General features: G+C 50.9%; 12 protein-coding genes across 12 annotated transcripts; 10 read left to right on the forward strand and 2 right to left on the reverse strand.

Annotated features, from left to right (window-relative positions):
• Window positions 1-2: 2 nt before the first annotated feature.
• Window positions 3-1,963, forward strand: MRS44_004155 (uncharacterized protein; the record flags this gene model as incomplete). Its single annotated transcript, XM_065622079.1, has 6 exons — window positions 3-61; window positions 108-334; window positions 382-432; window positions 479-856; window positions 910-1,183; window positions 1,231-1,963. The coding sequence occupies 6 exons, from the start codon at window positions 3-5 to the stop codon at window positions 1,961-1,963; spliced, it is 1,722 nt and encodes a 573-aa protein (XP_065478151.1).
• Window positions 1,964-2,451: 488 nt separating this feature from the next.
• Window positions 2,452-3,524, forward strand: MRS44_004156 (uncharacterized protein; the record flags this gene model as incomplete). The annotated part of the gene is made up of 2 exons (XM_065622080.1): window positions 2,452-2,810; window positions 2,945-3,524. 2 exons carry the CDS (start codon window positions 2,452-2,454, stop codon window positions 3,522-3,524), a joined length of 939 nt encoding a protein of 312 aa, XP_065478152.1.
• Window positions 3,525-4,112: 588 nt separating this feature from the next.
• On the forward strand, window positions 4,113-5,597 carry MRS44_004157 (uncharacterized protein; the record flags this gene model as incomplete). Its single annotated transcript, XM_065622081.1, has 1 exon — window positions 4,113-5,597. The coding sequence occupies one exon, from the start codon at window positions 4,113-4,115 to the stop codon at window positions 5,595-5,597; it is 1,485 nt and encodes a 494-aa protein (XP_065478153.1).
• Window positions 5,598-6,039: 442 nt separating this feature from the next.
• Window positions 6,040-6,507, forward strand: MRS44_004158 (uncharacterized protein; the record flags this gene model as incomplete). Its single annotated transcript, XM_046281665.2, has 1 exon — window positions 6,040-6,507. The coding sequence occupies one exon, from the start codon at window positions 6,040-6,042 to the stop codon at window positions 6,505-6,507; it is 468 nt and encodes a 155-aa protein (XP_046125622.1).
• Window positions 6,508-7,752: 1,245 nt separating this feature from the next.
• On the forward strand, window positions 7,753-8,565 carry MRS44_004159 (uncharacterized protein; the record flags this gene model as incomplete). The annotated part of the gene is made up of 4 exons (XM_046282734.2): window positions 7,753-7,875; window positions 7,924-7,996; window positions 8,071-8,245; window positions 8,298-8,565. 4 exons carry the CDS (start codon window positions 7,753-7,755, stop codon window positions 8,563-8,565), a joined length of 639 nt encoding a protein of 212 aa, XP_046125623.2.
• A 567-nt stretch (window positions 8,566-9,132) lies between these two features.
• Window positions 9,133-9,441, reverse strand: MRS44_004160 (uncharacterized protein; the record flags this gene model as incomplete). Its single annotated transcript, XM_046267850.2, has 1 exon — window positions 9,133-9,441. One exon carries the CDS (start codon window positions 9,439-9,441, stop codon window positions 9,133-9,135), a length of 309 nt encoding a protein of 102 aa, XP_046125624.1.
• Window positions 9,442-10,790: 1,349 nt separating this feature from the next.
• MRS44_004161 (uncharacterized protein) lies at window positions 10,791-12,029 on the forward strand (the record flags this gene model as incomplete). Its single annotated transcript, XM_046277680.2, has 1 exon — window positions 10,791-12,029. One exon carries the CDS (start codon window positions 10,791-10,793, stop codon window positions 12,027-12,029), a length of 1,239 nt encoding a protein of 412 aa, XP_046125625.2.
• A 217-nt stretch (window positions 12,030-12,246) lies between these two features.
• Window positions 12,247-13,485, forward strand: MRS44_004162 (uncharacterized protein; the record flags this gene model as incomplete). The annotated part of the gene is made up of 1 exon (XM_046280339.2): window positions 12,247-13,485. The coding sequence occupies one exon, from the start codon at window positions 12,247-12,249 to the stop codon at window positions 13,483-13,485; it is 1,239 nt and encodes a 412-aa protein (XP_046125626.2).
• Window positions 13,486-14,907: 1,422 nt separating this feature from the next.
• On the forward strand, window positions 14,908-17,140 carry MRS44_004163 (uncharacterized protein; the record flags this gene model as incomplete). Its single annotated transcript, XM_065622082.1, has 5 exons — window positions 14,908-15,143; window positions 15,201-15,472; window positions 15,528-16,206; window positions 16,271-16,527; window positions 16,581-17,140. 5 exons carry the CDS (start codon window positions 14,908-14,910, stop codon window positions 17,138-17,140), a joined length of 2,004 nt encoding a protein of 667 aa, XP_065478154.1.
• A 343-nt stretch (window positions 17,141-17,483) lies between these two features.
• MRS44_004164 (uncharacterized protein) lies at window positions 17,484-19,046 on the reverse strand (the record flags this gene model as incomplete). Its single annotated transcript, XM_046282735.2, has 1 exon — window positions 17,484-19,046. The coding sequence occupies one exon, from the start codon at window positions 19,044-19,046 to the stop codon at window positions 17,484-17,486; it is 1,563 nt and encodes a 520-aa protein (XP_046125628.2).
• Window positions 19,047-19,856: 810 nt separating this feature from the next.
• MRS44_004165 (uncharacterized protein) lies at window positions 19,857-21,937 on the forward strand (the record flags this gene model as incomplete). The annotated part of the gene is made up of 2 exons (XM_065622083.1): window positions 19,857-20,462; window positions 20,501-21,937. The coding sequence occupies 2 exons, from the start codon at window positions 19,857-19,859 to the stop codon at window positions 21,935-21,937; spliced, it is 2,043 nt and encodes a 680-aa protein (XP_065478155.1).
• Window positions 21,938-22,815: 878 nt separating this feature from the next.
• MRS44_004166 (uncharacterized protein) lies at window positions 22,816-23,618 on the forward strand (the record flags this gene model as incomplete). Its single annotated transcript, XM_065622084.1, has 2 exons — window positions 22,816-23,025; window positions 23,073-23,618. 2 exons carry the CDS (start codon window positions 22,816-22,818, stop codon window positions 23,616-23,618), a joined length of 756 nt encoding a protein of 251 aa, XP_065478156.1.
• Between the last annotated feature and the right edge of the window lie 323 nt (window positions 23,619-23,941).

Below are 23,941 nucleotides of genomic sequence, written 5' to 3' on the forward strand. Positions count from 1 at the left end.
AAATGCAGATCCCTCAGCCAACATCACCCGCTATGCCAGCGGAGAATAGGAACTCTCAACAGTCAGTAAGATGGCGAGTGAGTTTGGCATTTACTTACCGTTCTTAGGAGCAATGAAAACCCCCCAGTTGAACCAACCATGAATGCAGATCCAGGCTCAGGGGAAAAGTCTCCACCAGGAGACGTGGAACCTGCGCTTCAACCAGCACTCTTGCCAGATGAGGGATCTGAAGACTCGGAAAGCGACAAGTATCTTCACGGAATGCCTCTGATCCTCATGGCCCTGTCTTTGATGATCGGTGTCTTGACAGTTGCCTTGGATAACAGCATCATCTGTAAGCAAACCCACTCCATACTTTTCTCTCTTGTTAACGTCCAAAAGCTACTGCTATCCCCAAGATGACAAGCGAGTTTAACAGTCTCAGCGATGTTCGTAAGTTTTGACCACCAAATAGCACCGCAGCCACTAACAATTCCAGCCTGGTATGGCACCATTTATCTCCTCGCACAAATGTCCTTCCAGCCGACATTTGGAAAGATGTACACCTTTTTCAACTTGAAATGGATATACCTCGGAGCCGGTGTGCTTTTCGAAGTTGGTTCCATCATCTGCGCGGCGGCCCCAAACTCAGCAGCCTTCATCCTTGGTAGAGCCGTGGCCGGGTTCGGAGCTTCTGGTCTTTACTGCGGTTCCATGATCATCATTACGCAAATTGTTGAGATGAGAAAACGGCCACTGTTTCTTGGTATAATCAGTAGCATGTTTGGTGTTGCTTCTGTCATTGGACCTGCACTCGGAGGCGTCTTTACTCATTCAGAGCGTCTCACATGGAGATTCTGCTTCTGGATCAATCTGCGTAAGTAAACAGCCAGATGTTGTTCACAGATTCCTCAACTAACAATCGAATAGCACTCGGGGGCTTGACGGGGGCCATCATTTGTTTCTACTACCCGTCCACACTTGGAGGGGCTGTCAACAAGGACCGCCCGTTGAAGCAAAAGATTTTAGGTCTAGGCCTCAAGAGCGCTGTCATTTTAACAGCGACTCTGGTGTGCTTATTCCTCGCTCTTCAATGGGGCGGCACTGTCTATCCCTGGCGCGACTCTCGCGTCTGGGGCTGCCTCCTTGGGTTTGGGTTCCTCTTGATCTTGTTCGGCTACATACAAGTCCGGCAAAAGGAAGAGTACGAGGCTTCTCCCCCAATGCTTAGTACTTGGCTAATATGCGCAGTGCTTTAATTCCTCTCCGTATTCTCTCGCAACGCTCCGTCCTGCTCGGCTGCCTCTTTTCCTGCTTGCTCCAAGGCGCAATGATGACACAAGCCTATCACTTACCCTTCTACTTCCAAGCCGTCAAGGGCGACGACCCTCAAGAATCCGGTATCAATATTCTTCCTCACGGTGTCACGGTCTCTATCGCCACCCTGATCAGCGGTACTTGCATGACCCTTTCAGGCTACTACGTGCCATTCATGTGGTTTGGCGCTGCTCTCTTCACCACTGGTGGTGGTCTCTTGTACACACTCTCTCAGTCCAGTTCGATTGGGCGCTGGTTTGGATTTCAGCTCATGGCTGGTGCCGGCTATGGAACAACAGTGCAAATTCCCATCTTCGCCATCCAAGTGGTGCTCAGCACCGCCGATATTCCACTCGGAACAACCATGGTCATCATTGCTCAGAGTTTTGGAGGAGCAGTTGGCCTCGCCATCGCCCAGAACGTGTTTCAAAACTTTCTAAACCAGGAGCTTAATAAGATCAGAGGCATCGATGTGGCAGCTGTGGTGGCAGCGGGAGGAGTAGAGCTTGAGAAGGTTGTGCCGAGCAGCCTTCTTGCTCTCGTCAGGGGTGCTTTCCAGGTGGCTATTGCCAACGCGTTTCTCGTTGCTGTTGGTCTCGGAGGTGTTGCATTCCTCGCCAGCCTTGGCATGGAGAGGAAGCGAATCAACAAGTCTAAGAGTAGCTAAAGCAAACACTAAGGCACGTTCACTATATAAGAGAGCAATAAGAATAAGAACAATAATAGCTAGTAATATGCTATTTCTTTCTTAAAGTCACTGTGGCTTGAAAAGGCTGGCGGATTATAACTAATTTAATCTATGCGCACTGAGTTGCCTATGCGCAACGTCTGACAGAGCGCCGGAGTTCGGACTCCCCAGTAATTCCGCTCGGGATACGGAGTAGAGGTGGCTTTGTTGATTACCAATACTGATGGTGTTGGTGCGGCCCAAATGCGAGGGCTGAGATGTGAGAACAGACTCTGGTATCCTTGACACGGTACAGTAGTCCTCTTTGAACACTTGGCCCCGAGGTACCGGTATGGCGTTTTATAAAGACTGCCAGCAAGCTGCATCTTCAAAAATATGATTCTTTCGATTGAAAATTTTTTGGAACCTCTTACTTAATACCATCCTACTTCGCCGACGATAGTAATTATTCATCACACTGGGTAGCCATGTCATTCTTCACCCCCATCCGAGCTTCCAACGCCCTCATCACCGAGGCTAGTGTCCCCAAGACCGCCGTCTTTGTTGGCGGTACCGACGGCATTGGAAAAGCTACCCTGAGGGAGCTTGTCTCCAAGCGTTTCCCGATCAAGGTCTACATCATAGGCCGCAATGAGGCGGGTCATAGGGCATTGCTGGATGAGCTTAGGAGTTTGAACCCTGAGGCCGACCTGATTTACGTCCAAGGCCAGATCTCCTTGATTGCAGACTCTCAGCGTATTGCAAAGCACATCTCAGCTCAGGAGGACAAGATCGACCTTCTCTTTCTCTCAGCAGGCTATTTGCCTTTTACTGGGCGCCAAGGCGAGTGATTAGAACGGTCATTCCCGGGTTCATCTAGTTAACTGTTATCACAGAGACTTCCGAGGGCCTAGAGGCGTCCCAGGTCGTGTCCTACTACAGCCATATCGTGTTCATCACCGGTCTCTTACCCCAACTCAGGGCGGCCGCCAAGTCTTCGGTCTCGGCGCGCGCCATCAATGTCCTTGCCGCTGGTCAGGAGTCGACCAGCCTCTTCCTTGATGACCTCACCCTCAAGCATCCCGGCCGTTTTAGTATCCCCACCTACGCTGCTCACGCCGCTACTATGGTGACCCTGACCCTGAAGCGTATGTCCGAGGCACCAGAAAACAAAGACGTAGTCTTCATCCACTCGCACCCAGGCAGGGTTAGCACAGATTTGTTCATGAAAAGCTGGGCTGGCAAGTTCGACCCCAGCAAGGCTGCCGCTGCTCCGCCCCCTGGAACATTCGTTGAGTTGACACCCGAGGAATCTGGTGAGCGGTGCCTGTATTTGATCACAAGCGCAGAGTTTGGGGGCAATGGCGTCCCCGTGCAGGACAGGCGGCAGGCAGCCTTGACTCTGGCCCACGGGGCCAGGGCATCCCTTTTCTCTATCGACGACAAGTTCGTTGTTCTGCAACAGGACGATTTGCTAGCTAAGCTAGAGCATATTGGGGCTCCCCAGAAGATCTGGCATCACACTTTTGAGGCCATTCACTCCATCACCCAGGAAGATTAGATTAGGGTCAGTAACTAGCCTAAGCTACCAACAAGAATAGTTCTCAGATTAGTAGTCAGAGTATCTCTATTTAAATGTGAGACCACCAACTCTGGAACACTCACAGTTTGTTTACCTTGACACGGTCCCGAAAGGTCATGCCCTTGACTGAGGAATAATTTCAATGCAATGAACCCTCAAAACTGCCATGCCACACCCGGTTCAATCATTTGCTTGCTCTCGGCTCTCTTGTGCGGTCTGTGACCTGCCCGGCAGAATTAATAATAATTGGGCAAATTCAGGGGGTTGAAGCCACCGCAGTTGTTCGTCCAAACTGGGCTAGCGTTCCGTGATGTCGGCAACGACGGTCGATCACCGGACGCTGACAAATGACTTCAACCCCAGGCTTGAACAAGACATGAGCAAGACTTTGAATAACCGCTCCTTTTCATGCATTTTACCCTATGAGGCTAGTCTTCCGGGATAGAATAAATCTCATTCATTGTCTTCCATTAGCGCAATCACCGCTACATACCTTCTTGTCTATGAGTATCCATCCCTAGCATCGAATGACCTTCACCTATCGGAGAAATCACCATTGAACAGGGCATGGTCTATCACGGTCGTCCGTCCAAATATTGTTTGCCCTGCAGGAGGAGGAAGATCCGGGTAAGGAAACTCCTTCATGAGCGATCCGCTCCTGGCCCAAGACGGTATGCTGATGTTACCCATACGACGCAGTGCGATCTGAATCCTGTGGGCTGCAACCAGTGTCGCAGAGCCAAGCTCGTCTGCCATGGTTACCGCAACCTGCAAGAGTTGACTGTCCGTGATGAGACACGTAGCACGGCCCAAAAGGTCTTGGCCCGCCATACACCCTCTCGTCTCACCACCGCTCCACAACTCTCCTGGGATATGATGTCCCGGAACGCCTTCCTTTGCCTCTATATTGACCGATACTCCTACGGCTTTGATGCCCTAGCTCCTCTTCTGGCCACGGCGCCCGCTTCCGGACACCTGCAGGCTAGTGTCGGTGCCGTCGGGTTGGCCTTCATGGTTCTCCAAGAGAATCGTCTTGACCTAATGCCCCTGGCCAGCCGGCAATATTTGGTTGCCATCCGAGCAGTCAGAGAAGCGATTCGCATCTCGCAGCAGCTGGCCAGCAACGGGACCTCCAAGCCCGTCAGCGATGAAACCCTGCAATCAGTGCTCCTTCTTGACCTCTACGAGAAGCTGACCATGTGTCATCAGGGGCCAGGGCTTCCGGGCTCCTGGCTGAGCCACCTTCAGGGCGCTCTGGGTGTAGTTCAGGCCCACCCGAGCACCGACTTCCGCAATTCGACTACTTGCCAGCTTGCCGGTCGAACCGTGATAGCTCTAACTATCAGCTGTGGTGCAGCTGGTGTGCCCATACCGGAAGCCCTAAAAGTGGTTCGCCAAGATCTAGATTGCTACATTCGGAACTCAAAATGGACATTTATTGGCCTGTTGATGACCATTGTCAATCTTCGTGCGCGTATGCGAAGCGCCGTGTTAGGATCGGACGACATCCTCACGCAGGCGTCTGAGCTGCAGGATCAACTCGCCCTTGCGGAGAGCAAGATTCAACGCTCATGGAGGCCGCACCGGGTAACCTCTCACCAAAACTTCATCTTGGACAACTACTACGATGTTTATCCCAGCCACTACGCGACCCAAGTCTTCAACGCCTTCCGGATCCTGCGTCTAGAGATGTGTGGCATCATCCGGAACCTCCATCCCAGCAGCTCAGTTGAGAAGACGATTGACCAAGTAACACGGGACATCTGTGCAGCCGTGCCGCAGTTCATACTTCCGGAAGCGAGACCTGGAAACGCGCTGCCATTTTCGCCACTGCAGCTGTTGGAATGCCATGGCATTTTGACCGCCCTTTACGAAGCTGGACAGATTACGACGGATATGCATTTGCGAGGGTGGATCTTGCAGTGCTTGGCGTACATGGCTGATAATGGCATCAAGATGGCCCGAGATGTAGGCCACATTTTGACGTTTACGCCGAAGGTAGACTACTGGACTGTCTTCACCATGATCGGTAGTTGCGGGATTACCGCCTAAGGGAATGGCGAATCTCGGAAAGGCCCATTTCCAGAGCCAGTTTATGGCGGAACGCTTCACCGACCGATGCAAGATCTTCTCCACTCTTCCAATATACGAGTCGCGGAACCCTAGCCTTGTTGAGCACATCAGACTTGTAACTCTTTCCCCTTGTACTGTAGTTCGTGGGCGACTCGGCCTGGGGTGGCAATACGAGGTGACAAACATTGTCTTTACATTTGGCACATCAACTGGCGGAACTCTAGCCTCATCGAGCTTTAGTGGATTATTGTATACTGTCTACCACGCAACATATATACGAAGATGCACACACTGTAATCTCCATCAAAGGCATTTGACACAAACCAGCATCACCTGTTTTCCCTACTGTTCGGTGCTTACCAAAACGGCGTCGTCTTCACAGAAACATACAGTCTTACTTCATCTCCCCCTTTCCACCAACATGCGTCAGACCCAAGATCTCGTCCCCTACTGTACCGTTATTCGCGACATCTACGCCCCTATCGGCGAAGTCTGGGGTATCTTGGGAGGCTTCGGAGCCGAAAAGGCTTGGTATCCAGGATGCATCAAGCTCAGCCTGGAGGGGTTCGGCGTCGGTAGCATCCGCAGCTTCTGCTACGAGTACGCTTTCGGTCCGCACAAGGGGGAGCGTTACGAATTCACTGAAGAGATGACCGAGGTAGACGCCGCCAATCACTCGATGACATTCAGAGTGCGGAGACCTGATTACCCTGATATGGTGGCGTTTGGGACAACTACGCTAGAATATGTTAGCCCCAACAAAACCCGTTTTATTTGGAGTGCCAAAGGGAGCCGACTCCCGGAGGAGCACATGAAAGCCTTGGCTGAGCAGGACCTGGAACCGCGCTTCTCCGGCCTTATCGCAGCCATCTCAAAGCAAGTGGAATAAGAGCCGCTGGGATAATTTGTCATTACTATTTTGGTATGTCGACAAGCTGAACTTGCTGGCCCAAGACTCTGGACAAACGCAAGACGAATGTCGAGGCTACACTGGTGGAAGACCTTCTCTATTAACACAGCAAGGTTTGAGCTTGAGCCTGGCGTGCCAGGGACAAAGGACAATCGAGGGAATGGCTTTTATTACCCATGCACAATTAATAGGACATTATTTGGATTATCCCATTGTTGCCTACTTCATGCACGCATCATTCGTAACGAAATAAGACTCGTGGGCTTACCAGTGCGCTGGTTTTCAGTACTGAGAAGGCTGGCCTGGGGCTCGAGGTTTTAGGGAATGCATCCACTTCGTAGGCGTGACGTGACGTCTGGGGGGACCTCGAATGCTATGCTATGCTATGCGAATTCAGCCTGGAAGGAATAGAAAGTACTTCAGGAGTAATAAATAGTTAGGAGTCTAGATTCGGGTGGACTGGTTTTTAAGTCCACTTCCTAACTCTGGCTTTGCATAAGTTAGTATTTATTATCTTCTGTATAGCTGGGATAAGGCTGCCTCGTAGCCCACCAATATCACTCTAGAAACCCCCCCATGGCCAACAATCTAAACCCGCGCCGGGATCAATCGGCCCTTCCGCAAAGACGCTTTCATCTAGGTTTGTCAGTGGCCAGCATCCGCCAATAGTATGACGTATGATGACCAGGCTGTCGAGCCTCGGCCATGCTAAAATGCCGAGCCTCGAGGCCGACGCGCGCGGTTGACAACCTATGGGCCATAATGGCCTTGCTGCCCACTATGCACGAACGCCGACGCGCGCGGTTTACGGCCCATGACGAGCCCTGAGAGCGGTGCTGTAGGGTGCGTGTCTCTTTGGGCATGCAGGAGTTTGTGGGTTAATCAAGAGGTACTTGCTTAGATGCGACATGACTTCGTTGAAGTCCGACTCAAGCTAATGGCATGTTTTCTGGAAACAACGGAACGCTAGCCTTTCTAAGCTGAAGGTTCTCCAACCTCGCAAACATTGACGATTGGGATTAGCAATCAACAAGGAGACCTAGTTAAAACCACAGCTTGCAGCGATAGAAGCAAAAGCACGATGCTAGAGCCACCAAACAACCTTGCTATAAAGGGCCAACACTATGCCCATGGAATCATTCACCAGCAACACACTATTCGTGTGTCGACACAAAACCAAGACATCAAGACAGACACCAATCATCACTTTCAGCCCATTCCACAATGACTCTGAAGCTCTACGGCCACCCGGCTTCCTTGTGCACTCGCCGCGTTCTGCTCGTTTTAGCAGAAAAAGGCATCGAGTATGAATTTGTGAACGTTGATTTCATGGCCGGAGAACAAAAGGTGAACTTTTCCAACCTAACCAGTTTGGCTGCGCTCTAATATCACCAGCGGGCGCCCTATGAAGAGAGAATGCCATTTGGGCAGATTCCGGCCCTCGAAGATGGCTCGCTCCATCTCTATGGTAAGTGCTTGCACTAGACACTCACACTACAAGGCCACATGGTGATGGGCAGTCCAAGCCTAACGTTACTGCAGAGTCCAGAGCGATTGGACGTTACCTAGCCTCCCAATACCGCGGTCATGGAATCGACCTCCTCCCTGCTGTTGACGATGCCCAAGGTTGGGCCATTTTCGAGCAGTTCGCCTCCGTAGAATACTCTCAGTTCTTTGATGCCGCCCTCCAAGTTTTGTGGCTGAAGCTCTTCAACCCGTGAGTGCTTAAATACATGTCAGGGCAAGGCTGTCTTTTCTAACACTGACAGGGCTTTTGGCATACCTTCGGATGAGGTTGCGACCAAGGCTGGTGTTGAAAAGCTCTACGCTAAGCTTGACGTCCTGGATAAGATTCTGTCCAAGCAGAGCTATCTCGGTGGCCCTGGCTTTACTATTGTGGATATATTCTACATGCCAGCTGTGAATGCTCTTCATCAGGCCGGTGAGGGGCAAGCCTTTGAGCGACGCAAGAACCTTGGCGCTTGGTGGAACAAGGTGTCCAGTAGGGAATCTTGGAAGAAAGTCAACAAGAACTAAGTAGGAGTTCGGAGGGTTGAACGAGGACTCTTGGAGTTGTAAATCATTGTAGTTTCAATAGTCTACCTTATTTATATGGTCCGGGGCAGCCTAGCTTATCCAAAAGCGAATCATAGCTAGTAGGCGTTTATAGATGTCTAGAACAGTAGTAATTCCTGCTTCTCTTATAGTTAGGACTAACCTAACAAGACTAGTAATTTATTAGAGAAAAAAAGGTACCCAACGATGGGCAAAAGAAAGCGCCTCTTTACCTTGTGGGTGACTTTTAAAAGAGGGATCTTATATACTTCTTGATGAGGCAAATGCAATATAGAATAGTAAGGGCAATTAATTAATTGATAGCAATGAAGATTTAGCCGAGGAAAGAGCCCAAAAGCTGGTCCTTTCCGTTGACCGTGATGAAGATAAAAATAGTTAGAGGCCCTCGCCGCCTCTGACCCTTTTTCTACATACAAAGAAATTGCCCAGAAGCCCAAAGTGGCTTAGCACGCGTTTCCCCCAACTCAGTAAGGAAATCCTATTTGCGTTAGCTCATATCGCCCCATCACAAGATCTCCAAACCTACCCTTACTCATCAACCTCACACCAAAGCCTCTTGTATCCGCTCCAGCAGCTGGATCCGTAGTCATTGCAGCAGTTCGAGCTAGGTCTATCGCCGTCATGATTGAAACGAGTACAGAGATCTGCGCGATCCTTGTCCTTGGTCCAGGCCTTGAGGACTTTGCCGGTCTCGTCAATCTCTCCAATATTGAACTTGGTGCTTTCGCAGAAGGGAGCGGTTCCGACCCAGTAGCACCAGCGGTTGTCCATGGAGCAACGTGAGACGACTGGAGTCAGAAGCGTGGCGAGAGCGGTGGCGAAGATGACGGGCTTCATGATGAAGTTGGTGTTCTTTTGGTGGAGAGAAGATTGTTAGAGATCAGTGAAGAGTGAGGAGGAAGCTTGGTGATTATTTGGCTCATATTTCCTTGATCTCTTAAGTATTTATAGGTCAATGACGGTCCCTAGGGATAGTATCTGTCAAAACTAAGGGAGAAAATCCTCCGTCCTCAGACAAGTCCTGTCTTGAGCACATCGGGCCTTCTCTGCCGCGATATGAGCCAAGACTATCTTCTCTACTAAATGTTGGTCATTTGTGCCAGAATTTCCGCAGCAAAGTCAGATGTCTCGGACCCTGAGCACCTATTATGAAGCAAGACACATCCGCTGTCCCTCCCTCTGGCTGAGATCGCGGGGCCTCCTCCACTTGTTGTCTCCGTCAAAGATGGGGCTTGCATCTTTTCCGGTGCCGACGGCCCGAAGGATCATCCCGTCACTGAGTATATTGTCTTGCTTAGCGGCGATCCCTAGTTCCGGAATTGCCACTTGACCTCGGGATACCGGGTAGCTTTGACATGGGGTACTCAAGTATCTTGTTAGAAATGTAGAAAGATGAAAAGTACTAGGGACAATTTTACAGGGGCTCAAAAATGTTCCTACAAGCAGGGATACCTTAGCTTTTCCTTTATCTTAGACTTGTGTAGTCAACAAGGTGAGCTGAAAAGCGAGGGACTTAGCGATTAGGCCGCAGCCTCCAAAATCTGGCAACAGTTGCTTCATCATTGCGCGACTTTCGGTTCTCGGTCAATAACATCATGATTTGATCCCTAAAACTTTGTTGGAGCAGTTTATCACGAAAATACAAGTGTTCCAATATCTGAAGCTCTGGTTGACATCCTGAGGCAAAATTCGACAACGCCCTGTGAGGCAGACCCTGCTCCATGAATATGAGCCCTGTAACCCCAGCAAAGCTTCAACTCCTCCCCGCTATTTTATATAGTATTACAAATGCAGTGCAGGCTGGCATATTACCAATCAAGGTACCAGATGGGGTGATGAAAATGGTATAACGCCAATCAGGGAAACGATCTGCCTACTTGGTTCGTTGTGAGAGGGGAAGCTCTATGATGTGATCGACTGTTGGTCCATGAGTCCGAAAACCGCACATCGAGATTGGCTGGCTCTAGGTTAGGGAGTTGCACAACCCAACAGCATTAGTAATCATCACTGGCTCTCTTCCTCAGTGCCTCGGTATGCACATTAGTCATGTATGCAAGGAACTATTGGCCAACTCAACACAAAAACCTGATGGCACGAATCGTTCGTTATTCACTTCACCACTGATAGAAACGCCCGTCTTTTCCTTTCTAGCTTTGCTAAGCATTCCAGAAGCTTAGGCCGCAGTCATGGCGCCAGAAAGAATTGAAAACGTTGCCGCCAAGGGCATTTCCTACTACACGCCAGCCCAAGACCCCCCCGCAGGCACGCAACTCAACGGATCCACCAAGCTCTTCACTCCCATCACGATCCGCGGCGTCACGTTCCCCAACCGTCTCTTTTCTCTCCCCCCTCTGTGCCAGTACTCGGCCGATAATGGCTATGCAACTGATTGGCATCTGACCCATCTCGGCGGCATCATTCAACGTGGTCCAGGGCTGGCAATTGCTGAGGCCACCGCGGTGCAGCGCTTGGGTCGCAGTACACCCGAGGACCTCGGTATCTGGGAAGATGGTCATATCGAGCCGTTGAAGCGCATTGTCGAGTTCGCGCACAGTCAGAGTCAAAAGATTGGCATTCAACTACAGCACGCGGGTCGCAAAGGCAGTGGCGTCACACCTTGGCTGAGAGGCAATGGCGTGGCTGTCAAGGAAGTTGGTGGATGGCCAGACGAGATCGTTGCTCCTTCGGCGATTCCCCAAGTCGAGGGAGTCAACCCTATTCCAAAGGCTTTGACTGAAGAGGAGATTGAAGAGCTGAAGACGGCCTACGCAGAGGCTGCACAGAGAGCGGTGAAGGCTGGTTTCGATGTCCTCGAGATTCACGCGGCCCACGGATATCTACTCCATCAATTCCTGAGCCCCGTCAGCAACCGCCGGACGGATGCTTATGGAGGAAGTTTTGAGAACCGGACCCGGCTTCTATCGGAGATTGTGGAGAAGATTCGGGCTGTCGTTCCTGAGACCATGCCGCTCTTTGTCCGCATCAGCGCTACGGATTGGTTCGAATTCGACGAAAAGTTGAAACAAGAGTTTCCCGAGAGCTGGACTGTTGACCAGTCAGCCAAGCTTGCATCCTTGTTGGCTGACCGAGGTGTTGATTTGGTAGACGTCAGCTCAGGTGGTATCCACGCCAAGTCTGCCATCGCCATCAGGCCAGGACCCGGTTATCAGGTCCATCTAGCCCAGGCGATCAAGAAGGCTGTGGGAGACAAAGTCCTCGTTTCTGCTGTTGGAGGCATCAAGACTGGTACCCTCGCTGAGGAGGTGTTGCAGTCTGGCATGGACGTGGTCATGGCTGGACGGTGGTTCCAGCAGAACCCTGGCCTGGTCGATGCCTTTGCTCGGGAACTGGGCGTCGAGGTGAAGATGGCTAACCAGATTGGCTGGGGCTTTAGAGGTCGTGGAAAGAAGGTAACCAAGATCTAGAGTTGATGACTTGCTGATGCATAAAATGCGAAATAGAGTATAGAATAGACTTAGAGTCTTCTATAGTAGCTGAACTAGATTGTATTCACTGTTCGGATCCTCTGAACGGCTGGTTTATTCGGCTCAACTTCGGCCGAGTAATTTATTTGCAGTTTCTCTCACCGTTTTGAACTTTAACCTTAGCTTAACCTCCTTTGAGTTGTGATTTTTATTCACCATGGATGTATCCTTTGACCCAGTTCGGTGCGCCGAGCTTCATAACCAACTTCTCACAAAAGCAATCTCCAGGATCCCGGACGCAGCCCAAGATGTCAAACGTGACGTGCTGGCACGGTGGCGCGATTTACTACCGGAAAAACGGCCATTTGACATTCCTGAAGAGGAGCCGCTCTACACATTTCTGTCGTTGATTGATAGTTACAAGCCCGATGATCTTCCGTTGACAGCCGAGTTCTGCCAGCCTAACCCGCGGTGGTTTGACGACAACTTTCAAGAATTGGATGACCGGCGCATTATTCTGCTCTACGCGGACGAGACTAACACGCCAAAAATGGACGGCGGTCTCTACTTCAATCTCGATACTGACTTGGTCTACTGGACTCGTCTCCGTGGATGTGGCGGATTCCCACCCGATGAGCAATGGGTCCCGCTTGAACTAGCTCTTCGAAAGGCGTTGGGCATGTGGGAACTCGGCAAGTTCACCTGGGGAGGTGAAACCGGCTGGTACCGGCCTAAAGGCGCAGTTTCCTACCTATCCTGGACATCTCAAGATCTAATTACGGCTCTGCGTCACTGGGAATGCTTACTTGAGGCTATCCAATCTCGCCTACCTAATGGCACGCCCAGGTCACCTCTTTTGGAGCCCCTTTCCTTCGAACTCGTCAACAAATTCCAGCTAGGGTCCTTTGCGAAAGCCTTTCTCTGTGCTGCAAAACGCCCCTCTTTCAAACATGTCGCACCCGGGATCACGGCCTTTACACCGGAAACCTTGACCGCCATTTACGGGGCAGAGTCTCCCACAAGCCGTCGCCTACAAATTGAACAAGATGGTGGATTTGAGACGATATCACTCATACTACCCTCTACTGCCGGTCCCATAGTGAAGAGCGAAGATCGACACTTGTTTGACGGAGAAGACCATCTCCCTTTGGCTGATGCAGGGTTGTACGAGCATCCTGGCCTATACACAACCTTTGTGCAGCCAACATCGGACGGTGATGGAACGGATCTAGTCACTGCTCAAGGTGCGATGAACCCGATTCAATACGATGGCCGTCGACCTTGGGGGCCAGGGGGCAACATGCGACTTGAAGTCATGCTTGATCTTTGGATTAGATACGTGGTGCATGGAACGTGGGAGGTTGGGCCAGAAGGAATATCTACGCCGGATAGCTGGTTCACGGATGCGGAGACAATAGAGGGCCGAAGGCTCTTGTGGACAGAGGATTGTCTATAATACACACGTCTACATCAGTAGTCCCTGAGAAAACCGTCGTTCTGATCACTGCCATGCCCAGAATTGAACCAGAAGCCAACTCTTGCCATAATCCGCTATCTATGGGAAGTCTCCAGTGTCTCCTTCTGGTATGCAAAGTTGCTTTCCGAACTGGCTACCAATTCCCAAGGAGTCGATGGCGGATGGCTTGAGGAAAGAATGGATGTTTTCTTCCTCACCATCAAGCTTTTTGCTCTTTGAGAAACCACTATGATCCCTTTCCACACAGAGGCTGGAGGAGATGCTCTGCGGAGAGGGGCCGTCCGAATTTGACATGGCCCTTAGGGAATCCAGCCCTGTCGCTGTGCGGGAAGTCTTCAACTCGGGGATGTTACTATGATTGCTTGGGCCTTGCGAACTATCTCGTCCCGTTAGTCATGGTTCCCAGAAAACGGATCTCAAAGATTCTGGGGGGTTTTACCTTGCAAGAAGGGTCGAAGACGCCTGGGAAATGGGGGTTTCCTTGTTGGTCATTGAAGATGAATGGAAGTTTCCGATGGGTGGTTGTGCGAGTACCATCTGGGTTATGAGGGCTGGTGTATGTAGTAGAAACACTAGGAAGACGAGATGTTGGTAGGGATCTTACATTCTGCGGTGACAGTGACCTGCTCAAATTGTGCTGAAGCCGCCCACACATTTTGGGAAGCTTGCCAAGAAGCAACACAATTTGCGCTCACTAAGTATATACCATAATAATCAGGGGGGCCAATGTGTTAACGACCTAGGTTACTTTGATGTCTTTGTCAACGTGAAAGCAGAAACCTGCCAACCACGTTTCAATTAGCAAAGGGTTGACGGGCTATTGCTCGCCTCGGCAATTATCGAGAGCCTAGAGATTCGAAATCCTAAACCCATGTACCACATCGTGTGTCTTAAAGACACACACTCAACCTGTATTGCATATTCCCCCACAATCTGTGTCCGCCTGACAGACTTTCATTGGTTACAAGTCGTAGTAAGCAACACAAATTGTGTGTCGGCTCAGCCTCAAGTCCAACCAGGGGTCGTGCGATAAATACAGCCAATTAGGCCCCATAGCCACTATGAGGGGCCTCCCACCTTTTGGGTGGCCCAACGACTTATTTTTCTGCCTTACAACAAGGCTGCACCAACTTCCCCAACCAACTCCGGACATCATCAGAAAGGTGCGTCGAAATGGATCCATGGCAGCGTGTCAGGATGGGAAGAGGCCGTCGGGTGCGCCCGAGCCGACGTATAAAACCGGAAACAGGCCGGCAAACCTCCTTAGGTCAGTCTACGGACGTAGAACCAAGCAACCAAGCTTCCGAGAGTCTAGAGGCGGATCTCCACCGTCTGTCGTCTCTTGGGGAAGGCTCTCGCGGTAAATTTTCTCTAGAAGCGTATCTTTCATCGGATATAGAGATGGTGGACATATTCGCTGCTGGGACTGCACGCTGCCACCAACTGGCGTCCTCGGAAGACAATCACTTGACACTGCCAGATGACAATCCATTGGTACCGATGCCAATCGAAGAGGAGCCACACCAACCTGCTTTGCAGTATGGCTGTCCTTATCGAAAGCGCAATCCTGGCCTCTTTGATGTTTGCGACTTTCACAGTTGTGCTCACAGTTCATTCAACACAATTTCCGAAGTCAGGTATGCAAATCTTCTTGTGGCAGTTCGCTACGATACTAGCTCTAATATGGCATATAGGCAACATATTATCGAGGCTCATCAGTCTAAGGACTTCCCTAGCCAATGTCCGACGTGCAATGCATGGTTTCGGAGCGACACTGCCCGTGACGATCACCTGGGAGACAAGAAGTGTTTCGATTCGTTTCCTATGATTATCGATGATTACGATAGAGGGATTAGCGAAGCCACAGCAGCAAAGTTGGAGAGCGGCCAGGCTGAAGAAGGCATGGCCGCTTGGGAACATCTTTGGTGCATGATATTTCCCGGCAGAGAGACTCCCATGACTCCCGGTTGGTCTTGCAAACCAACCCCTACTGACATAAGACTAAGTTATTATGGGCCTAGATTTCGAGCCTCCTACTCCCTTCTATCACAATGTGGGCGCAGCAAGCCAGACTTATCCCCAAGATTCAAACCCGAGCAGCCTAGCGGGAGAAACCGGTTCATCGTGCACCGAAAGCGATGCGAACAGCTTAGCAAGCGAAACCGGCTCAGCGGAGGCGGAAGGAGATACGCAATGTGTTCTATCGCCGGATACTGTGAATACCGCACTCATGCGTCGTGTAGTGCTTGCCACAATTCAAATCGAAAGGCTGTCCCTGTCGGACGAGTCCAGGCGGAGGGAGCATGATGCTGATGATAGTCTGGGTCAATCCGCAGATGAGCCAGGCAGTGAGAGGTTTGGGTTTGAGCTTGACCTTACCGCCTCCGAGGTTCAGGAATCCGACCGTCTACCTGAGAGTGTCCCGACAACAACAACTACCCAAAACGCACCCCAGTCGCAGACATCTGCACCGACAGAACAGCAAGCCTGGCCACTGAGAAGAAACCGGAGCAGCGAAGAGGATGATGACGAAAATGACAACAACCGACAAGGAAAAAGACCACGACAGGGGTCTCAAGGCACAATGGTTCCTAAACTACTCTTCGCCTGTCCTTACCAAGCTGCTGGGCTAACACAGGACTGCTCCAAGCCCTCGAGACGCAAACCTAGAGGCGGATACGGCACCATATCGCGTCTCAAGTGAGTAAAGATTCGTTTAGACCAAGGTTCATCGTGTTCATATTCCTAACAACTAGTTCCATAGGCAGCACTTTACTCGGAGGCATAGGCCGTCATATCGATGTCAACGCTGCTGGAAGCATTGCAACGTCCAACGTGAAGCACAGACACATCCAGAGAGCAACTGCGTTCAAAACGAAATGCCAAGCTACGAGTATTTCATGACCTTGGAACAAGAAACAGAAGTCGACAGGTGTGGCGGGAAGCAGCCCGAAGACACCTGGTGGAAACTGTTCCGACTTCTAATTCCGCCCATTGATCAAATGCTTGTTTCCAGCTGTTGTCAGTCATCATCCGAAGCTAATCAACTAGATATACTAAGTATCATTTTGCAGATTATGACAACATACCCACGAGTTCAAACCTCTCTTCCGAGCAGCCGCACGCCCAGTCGTCAGGTCAAGCAAGCGGGAACGAGGCAACTCCAACCCTCCTAGGCTCGCCATCAGATGCCTTTCCTGAACTGGTTTCTGCCCCGATTCTTGGAGCAGGGGCCACCCAACCAGTCCAGGATCCATCATTCAATGACCTCTTCCCGGAGTTGATGGCTTTTCCACCCTACCATGAATCATATGAGCCCGGCCCAGTCATTCCAGCTGAGACAGCGAATTTGTCGGCACTGCCCAACTCTTACTCACTGAACCCTGCATGCAGCTCAACTCTCAACATGACACAATTGCGCCGCAACTACGATCTGTTAGAGAAGCAGGCCAAAATTACGGATTTGGAAAACTCAGAGTTGCGAAAAACTATCGAGACATGTCGAGAAGAGGTCAAACTTGCCAGAGAGGTCCTACAGACGGTTTTAGATATGGGGAATCTAGATAGCGCGATAGGTGAGCAACTGTACTGTGTGGCGGCCATTCTAATCAGTGCGGGTGGAAACTTGCGATGACAAACACATGATTTGGGACATTTCATCCCGATATCAAAATGAAGATAATTTAGTGGGCCGTCCCTTACAAAGAATGGGAGTGTTTTTCAGGCATGGATTGGATGATAGCAGGGAAGAGTTCGAATGAGCCCTGAGAAAATAGAGGTACGGGTGTAATAGTTCAATCACTTTTATAAGCACTGCGGGGAATTGAATTCACCTGATTCTCTAGAGGCCCATCCCCTATCGAGAATGTATCATTCAGCCTCAGTCTCATAAATAGAACAGTCTAGACGCTCTCCCAATCCATACTCGAAATCTCCAATCAAAAGCAACAACCATGCTCTATCAAGAACTCCTCCTTCTAGGCAATTTCTCTTCGCCAGATTTTTATCGGAAGCTGACCACAGATAATGTTGAAAGCCTCCACCCTCTGCATGTTGAAATCAGACGAAGGTAGAGCAAAATCATACCTATGAACCAACGAAGCTAGGACAACGATCTGCTCAAGATACGAAATGTTTCGTCCAATGCATCCGCGAGCACCAGTAGAGAATGGGATGAACAGAGGCTCCATTCGCTTCCGTTCGTTGGGATCCATCCAGCGCATGGGATTGTACGTCTCAGGGTTGGGGAAAACCTTGGGATCTCGGTGTGCGGCGTAGATGGTCATGTTGACTGAAGTGTCACCGGGGATCCATTGGTCGAGGATTTGGGCGCCTTCGGGAGGGGTTCGTCGAGGGAGACCAGCTGAGGTTGGCGGGATGACGCGAAGTGACTCGTCAATGCAGGCTTTGAGGAAGGGAAGATCCTTGACCTTGTCGTAGGGCGCAATAGCCTCATCGGTTTCGAGTACACTGTCGAGTTCTTGTCGAAGATGTTGTAAGTGCTGTGGGTGCTTGATGAGGAGTTCCAGGGTCTGAGTAAGGGCGATGGCGGTTGTATCAGAGCCAGCGTTGATGATAGCACCTATCTCAGAGACAATCTCACCCCACTCAAGGTTGTTGGGGCTACCAGTCTTATCCTCCATGAGGCAGGAAAAGAAGTCATCCAATTCCTCACCAGCCTCAAACCGTCGAAGTCGCTCCGCCGCCTGGTGATAGTAGATATCATCCCAAGCCTTGGCAGCATCCCACATCTTCTGGTACTTGCCGGGCATAGTCTTGGTCAGCCACTTAACCCACGGCCAGAGGTTATAATCCCACACCCAGACAGCCTGCGCAAGAGCATTCTGGTCTCGGGCATCTCGGTATCGGCCTCTGTAGCGAGTTCCGTCGCGCTTCTCGGCGGGGACTTCGTCGGTGCCAGTGTCGAGAAGATCCATCTTAGCAGACAAAGTGATGTAGCAGATGGCCTCGGTTGTCCAAAGGTTGATCCAGTGGCTGAAATCGAGGTTGACGTCTTGAAGATCCGGGATTGAGCCCTTCAACGGAGCAGTGCACTTCTTGTCAAAAGCATCAAAGAGACGCTTGGCAGTGTAAGCGACTTTGTACTCCCACTTCTCGAGGTTCTTGATAGCGAAAGCCGCCGAGAGGAGGCGTCGCTTGCGAGAGTGATCGGGCTTGTCAACGACATCGAAGAGATGACGGTGAGAGCCAGAAAGAACAACATAGTTGTTGTCCTTAACGCACTTAGTGTTATGGCCGTAAATCGCCTTAACAGCGCGAGTGTCGCCAAAAGACAGCGAGTTGGGTCCAATTCTCAAGATGGGTTCGCCCGTCTTCTGGTGGGCTTCGTACAGAGACCGAGAGCGGAAGCCCTGGGAGGAAGTGTAACAGTGTCGGAAATCGGTGATGCCCGAGAGAAGGGCATAGTTGGGGTACTTGCGAAGACCCTTGGGATCCAAGAAATAGACAACAATGGGCCTGACGATCAAGTAGGCAAAGGCCAGTGTGACCACAACGCCCAGAGCGATGTATCCCAACATGGTGGCGAGATTCCAAGGCTTGAGACTTGAAGAAGTGAAAGATGAAGATCGATGAGGTTGTCTGAGGTTGGGACGAGACCAGTCGAGTCCGTCTCTTATACCTCAAGTTGGACTTGGAGAAACAAACTCCGAGAAGCCCTGATGACAGTAAGGGCGATAAGATGCGGGGGATAATGCCGAATCGAGAGGATGACAATTGAGAAGAGAGATGACAAGCAAAATGTGATGGATATAATTAGTGAAGTTCTCTGTGGGGGAACCAAGTTTGCGGGGAACACTAGCTTGATCAAGACAGCCGCCGCCGAACTCTACGTTTTCCGGCAATCTTCAAGTTTCAAAAGTTCACCCTAGGATGGAAGAATTTAACTTTATTGTAGTTTTGGGTAATTTTCAGCGAATTCTGTGCCTGGCTAGAACAGTCATTTGATGCACAACTTCTTACGGGGTTGTCTCGGTGCTGCAGAGGGGCGGTCACGTTGGAGAAAGGTGGTTGCTACTAGTCGATCGGGGGCGTCGGGCTCGGCGAGTTGTGGCCTGTTTGGGAATAGAAGTGCCTCGGCAGCTGTCACTACGTGATCTTATTCGTCAGATCTCCTCGGCGAACCATTGCCTTTTATGGATTGCCCCAGGATCGCCCTTCAACCCCAGCTTCCAAGATACGACTTGCGGGGTGGCTAGGTTCACGGCATTTGTATATCAAACCCCATGAAAACAGTTGAAGTCAAAGCTATTCAAGGGACATCACACTCATCATCCATCTCTCTTTTCGTTTCTACCTCCAGCGTCGTTCTTCTCCTGCTTTTCGTCACAATGGCAACCTTCAATTCCAACACCACACAAGTCTTGACAGACGCCATCGAGTCTCTGTCAAACAACCTCAGCCATGACGACTATATCCTCCTCCCCCTAGTCATCTTGGGAACTGCCTTTGTAATTAACAAGGGTAGCATTCTTCCCAAGAAAGACCCCCTCTATCACATGTGGTTTCAGCGACCTCAAGCAGCTCATGGCTCTGGTGTTGAAACCACAAAGAGGTCGCGCAATGTTGCTGATCTCATCAAAGAGGCCAACGCGGACTTGGTCATCTTTTGGGGTTCCCAGTCTGGCACTGCTGAAGGCTTTGCCCATAGACTTGCTCGAGAAGCCCACCAGCGCTATAAGCTGACGGCAGTGGTGGCAGACTTGTCTGACTACGATGCCGAGTCTGTTTCTCTCATCCCAAGTACGACACTGGCCATCTTCATCATGTCCACATATGGTGAGGGCGATCCTAGTGACAACGCCCAGGACTTTGTCACCTGGACCCATTCCGCCTTCAGCATCAGCCTCAACCACTTGAAGTTTGCTGCCTTTGGTTGCGGAAACTCCAACTACCGATACTTCAACAAGACGATTGATGAGGTCGTTACCGCAATGGTCAAGTTCGGTGCTATCCCCTCGTGCCCACCGGGAAGGGCAACGAGGCAACACGGACAACCGAGGAGGACTTCATGGACTGGAAAGAGACTCTCTCCACTCTGGCAACCGAGCGTGACCTGACCGAGGTTGAAGCCGCCTACGAGCCCGAGGTGGAGGTTATCGAGGGAGAGACCATCCCACACGAAGAACTTCATCTTGGAAATCCCTTCCACAAGACTGCGTCCAAGGTTGGGGCCACAAATTCGGATATTGTGCCAGTCTCGGTTGTTGCACACACAGAGCTGGCACGATATGCTGAACAAGATCGCTCTTGCATCGAGGTCAAGGTCGACCTGACGCCACATTTACAGGTCAAGTACAAGACTGGTGATCATATTGCCGTTTGGCCCGAGAACTCTTCAGAGGAGGTCGACACTCTCATCCGCATCCTCGGTCTCGAGACAAGACGATCCAACCCCATCCGCATCAACGCCAAATCCGGCTACGACGATCCCAAGGTGCCCAACTCAACGACGATCGAAGCCCTGTTCCGCCACTACCTGGAGATCTCCAGTCCCGTACCTCGAGAGACAGTCTTGTCCCTTGCGCGAGTTGCTCCTAGCAGCGTGGCTAAGAAGGAGCTGCAGGCCATCAGCAAGGACAGAGAGACCTATGCTGCCTTCTTGAACGCCAACTATCTGACCTTCTCGCGGTTGCTGGCATACGCTTCGTCTTTTGACTCCTCCATCTCCTGGACAAATCTTCCGCTCTCGTTCGTTATCGACTCTCTTCAGCCCATGCAGCCACGACTTTATTCTATCTCTAGTTCCAGAATCACCTCTCCTCGCCAAGTCACTCTCACAGTCTCTGTCAAGCCCTCCACACTCCTTGGTAAACCCGATGTTCTCATCCCAGGAATTACCAGCTCTTTCCTCTCCAAGACAGCTCCTAGCGACGATGTGGCTGCCACTCAATCCACACTGCAGATTCAGATCCGACCATCGACTTTCAAGTTACCGATCAATGCGTTGACTCCTCTGGTCATGGTTGCGGCTGGAACGGGAATTGCCCCATTCCGAGCCTTTGTGCAGGAGCGTGCAAGACTTGCATCAGTTGGTCGCGACGTCGGAAAGATGGTTCTCTTTTTTGGATGTCAAAACGAGTCCGACTACCTGTACTCTCAAGAATTCCAGGAGGCAACCTCTGGTCCATTGGCAGGGAAGCTTGAGTTGGTACCGGCATTCTCTCGAGCGGGCAGAAAGAAGACGTATGTTCAAGACAAGGTTCATCAGCGTCAAGAGGAGGTTTTGGGTCTGTTGCAAGATCAGGATGCGGCGTTTTATATTTGTGGTGCTGCAACTATGGCCAAGAATGTTGGAGACGTGTTGAGTGAGGCCATCAAGCAAAAGAATGACTGGCCCGATGCCCGGGCTGAAAGCTGGCGGGCGGAGAAGAAGAAAGGAAACCGTTGGTTTGAGGATGTTTGGAGTTGAGCGTCAGGCACCTACAAGAGATGAATGGAGACTGAAAATGATACGGCCCATGTTTAATTTCACAAACTTCGTACGCAAAGCACCACAGATATTTACATTACAAATGCTGTAGTGCACTGTGCCTATTGCTTCGAGTTGTTGCCCTGACAATCGTCTTTCTTCCAATAGTTGGGATTCCTCATCTTTCGCCTTTCTGTTGCCATCCCCCATCCCAAGCAACAAAGACGTATTGGCAAACAGGCCAAAGGGCTTCCAGCCACACTTCACATGTGACTCTAGAATCTGCTGATCTCCTCTCGTTCACCACAGCTAATACCTGACCTTCCATAGATTTTTCATTATCCCTTTACTACCGGAAGTTTGCCTTATCGCAGATATCCAGGGCGCATGATGTGGGCCGGAGCCTCAGTGACCAGTCTGGCGGTGTTTGACACTGCTCAAGTCGGTTTGAACAAGCTGTGTTCATTTTTGCCAAATAATGTCATTTTATTGTTATTCAATCATCGCATTCACTTTGATTCTATGGATCCTAAGCATCCTCTGAAGGGTGAATCACGAGCGTGCATTCTCCATTTTCCCGAACCTTGTCCTCCTTATCCTCTTCACCTTCACCTTCATCTTCATCCATCACCTCTCAAACTCCATCGCGGCTCTCTTGCGACCACCAAAGCACAACCACCAGTGCTTCGCAGGCGCAAAAGCCTGATTCTCGGACCGTGTTCAGCTTTTGAGGTTATCTCACGGCTCTTTTCCCTTCCTTTTCTCCCTTGGCGGTCGCGCCTCGCTGCATCCACAGCTAGACTCTCTGAGAAGCTCAAGAGGTTCCTCCTCTCGCCTCGTCTTTGGTATACCAATCCCTTCCTCTCGCCTTACCCGAGATGTCCGAGTCATCGTCGTCCTCTTTCGTCCGACCAGAACTGGAAGCCGACTGGCAGGAAAAGATGGGCCGACGATTGGTATGGCTCCGTGATCTCGGCGTGATGGGCAAGGTCCATATCGATGTGCAACCCGACGGACTGCCTGGATTTCACGGCATGCCCGAAGAGGATGTGATGAACTTTCTCCCTACCGTAACGGGTCCTGAGTTGGTAGCGCTTGCCCTGAGAGATACCCGAAAACATCCCTTGATGGGCAGACCGATCACCATCCTCAAGGGCATAGACCCAACACGCATATGGCCTGGGAAAAGGCTCTGGAACGGCTGGAAGCACACTGTGCCTCCAAAACCACAGCGACCGCTTCTGATGTCTCGGCCATCTTGGCAGACGCCTGGGGGAGCTACGGAGTTGATTACGATGAACTCATCCGTTTTATCTGTATAGCCAATGATGACTACAGCTACGTTCTATGCCGGAAGAAGCCAGTGATGCCGTGGTTATTTCACTGCATGGCACGCATGTTCGGAGTTGAGGCCCCTCTCGAGTCTGACGAGAATTGGTGGGCGACGGCTCGGGAACACGTTGAGTTGGGGAACGACGAGAGAGTTTTCAGCTTGACCGATATGGCTTGGCGACAATTGCGTAAGACTCGCCGACGTTTCGAGAGAAATGACCTTGATGAAGAGGTGTTGATTGGGGCCCGAAATGTCGTCGACCTCGTTGACGGGTTCATCGAGCGTGACAAGAACGGGCCGATCTGCGAGCTGATGGAGGAGGCCGTGTTTGAGCCTCGTCGCGGCTGACTCGAGCACAAGGCCATAGGGTCTCCCTGGCTTGTATGCCAACCTCTCAATGGCCCTGGAATCCCATCAATGGGTGGAAGCTGGAAACGGTTGAGGACAAAGTGAGTGGAACTTGAAGCGCGAGACAGGAGAGATCAAGAGGGCAGTGGTCTTGCAAGAAACTTGCCGAAATGGGGATGGTTTTGGACGTCGCAATGCGGCTGGGTAAAGGTTTTTCTTAACTAGCATCTGCCAGTTTAGCTATTCCATTCAACGAGATGCGAAATTGATTGTTATCCCATACTCTTTGTGTAGGAAACTAAGCCGTCGATGTTGTACAGGCA

The sequence above is a fragment of the Fusarium solani genome, assembly GCF_023522795.1.
Source record: "Fusarium solani strain SB1 chromosome Unknown bctg00000002, whole genome shotgun sequence".
NCBI lineage: Eukaryota > Fungi > Ascomycota > Sordariomycetes > Hypocreales > Nectriaceae > Fusarium > Fusarium solani.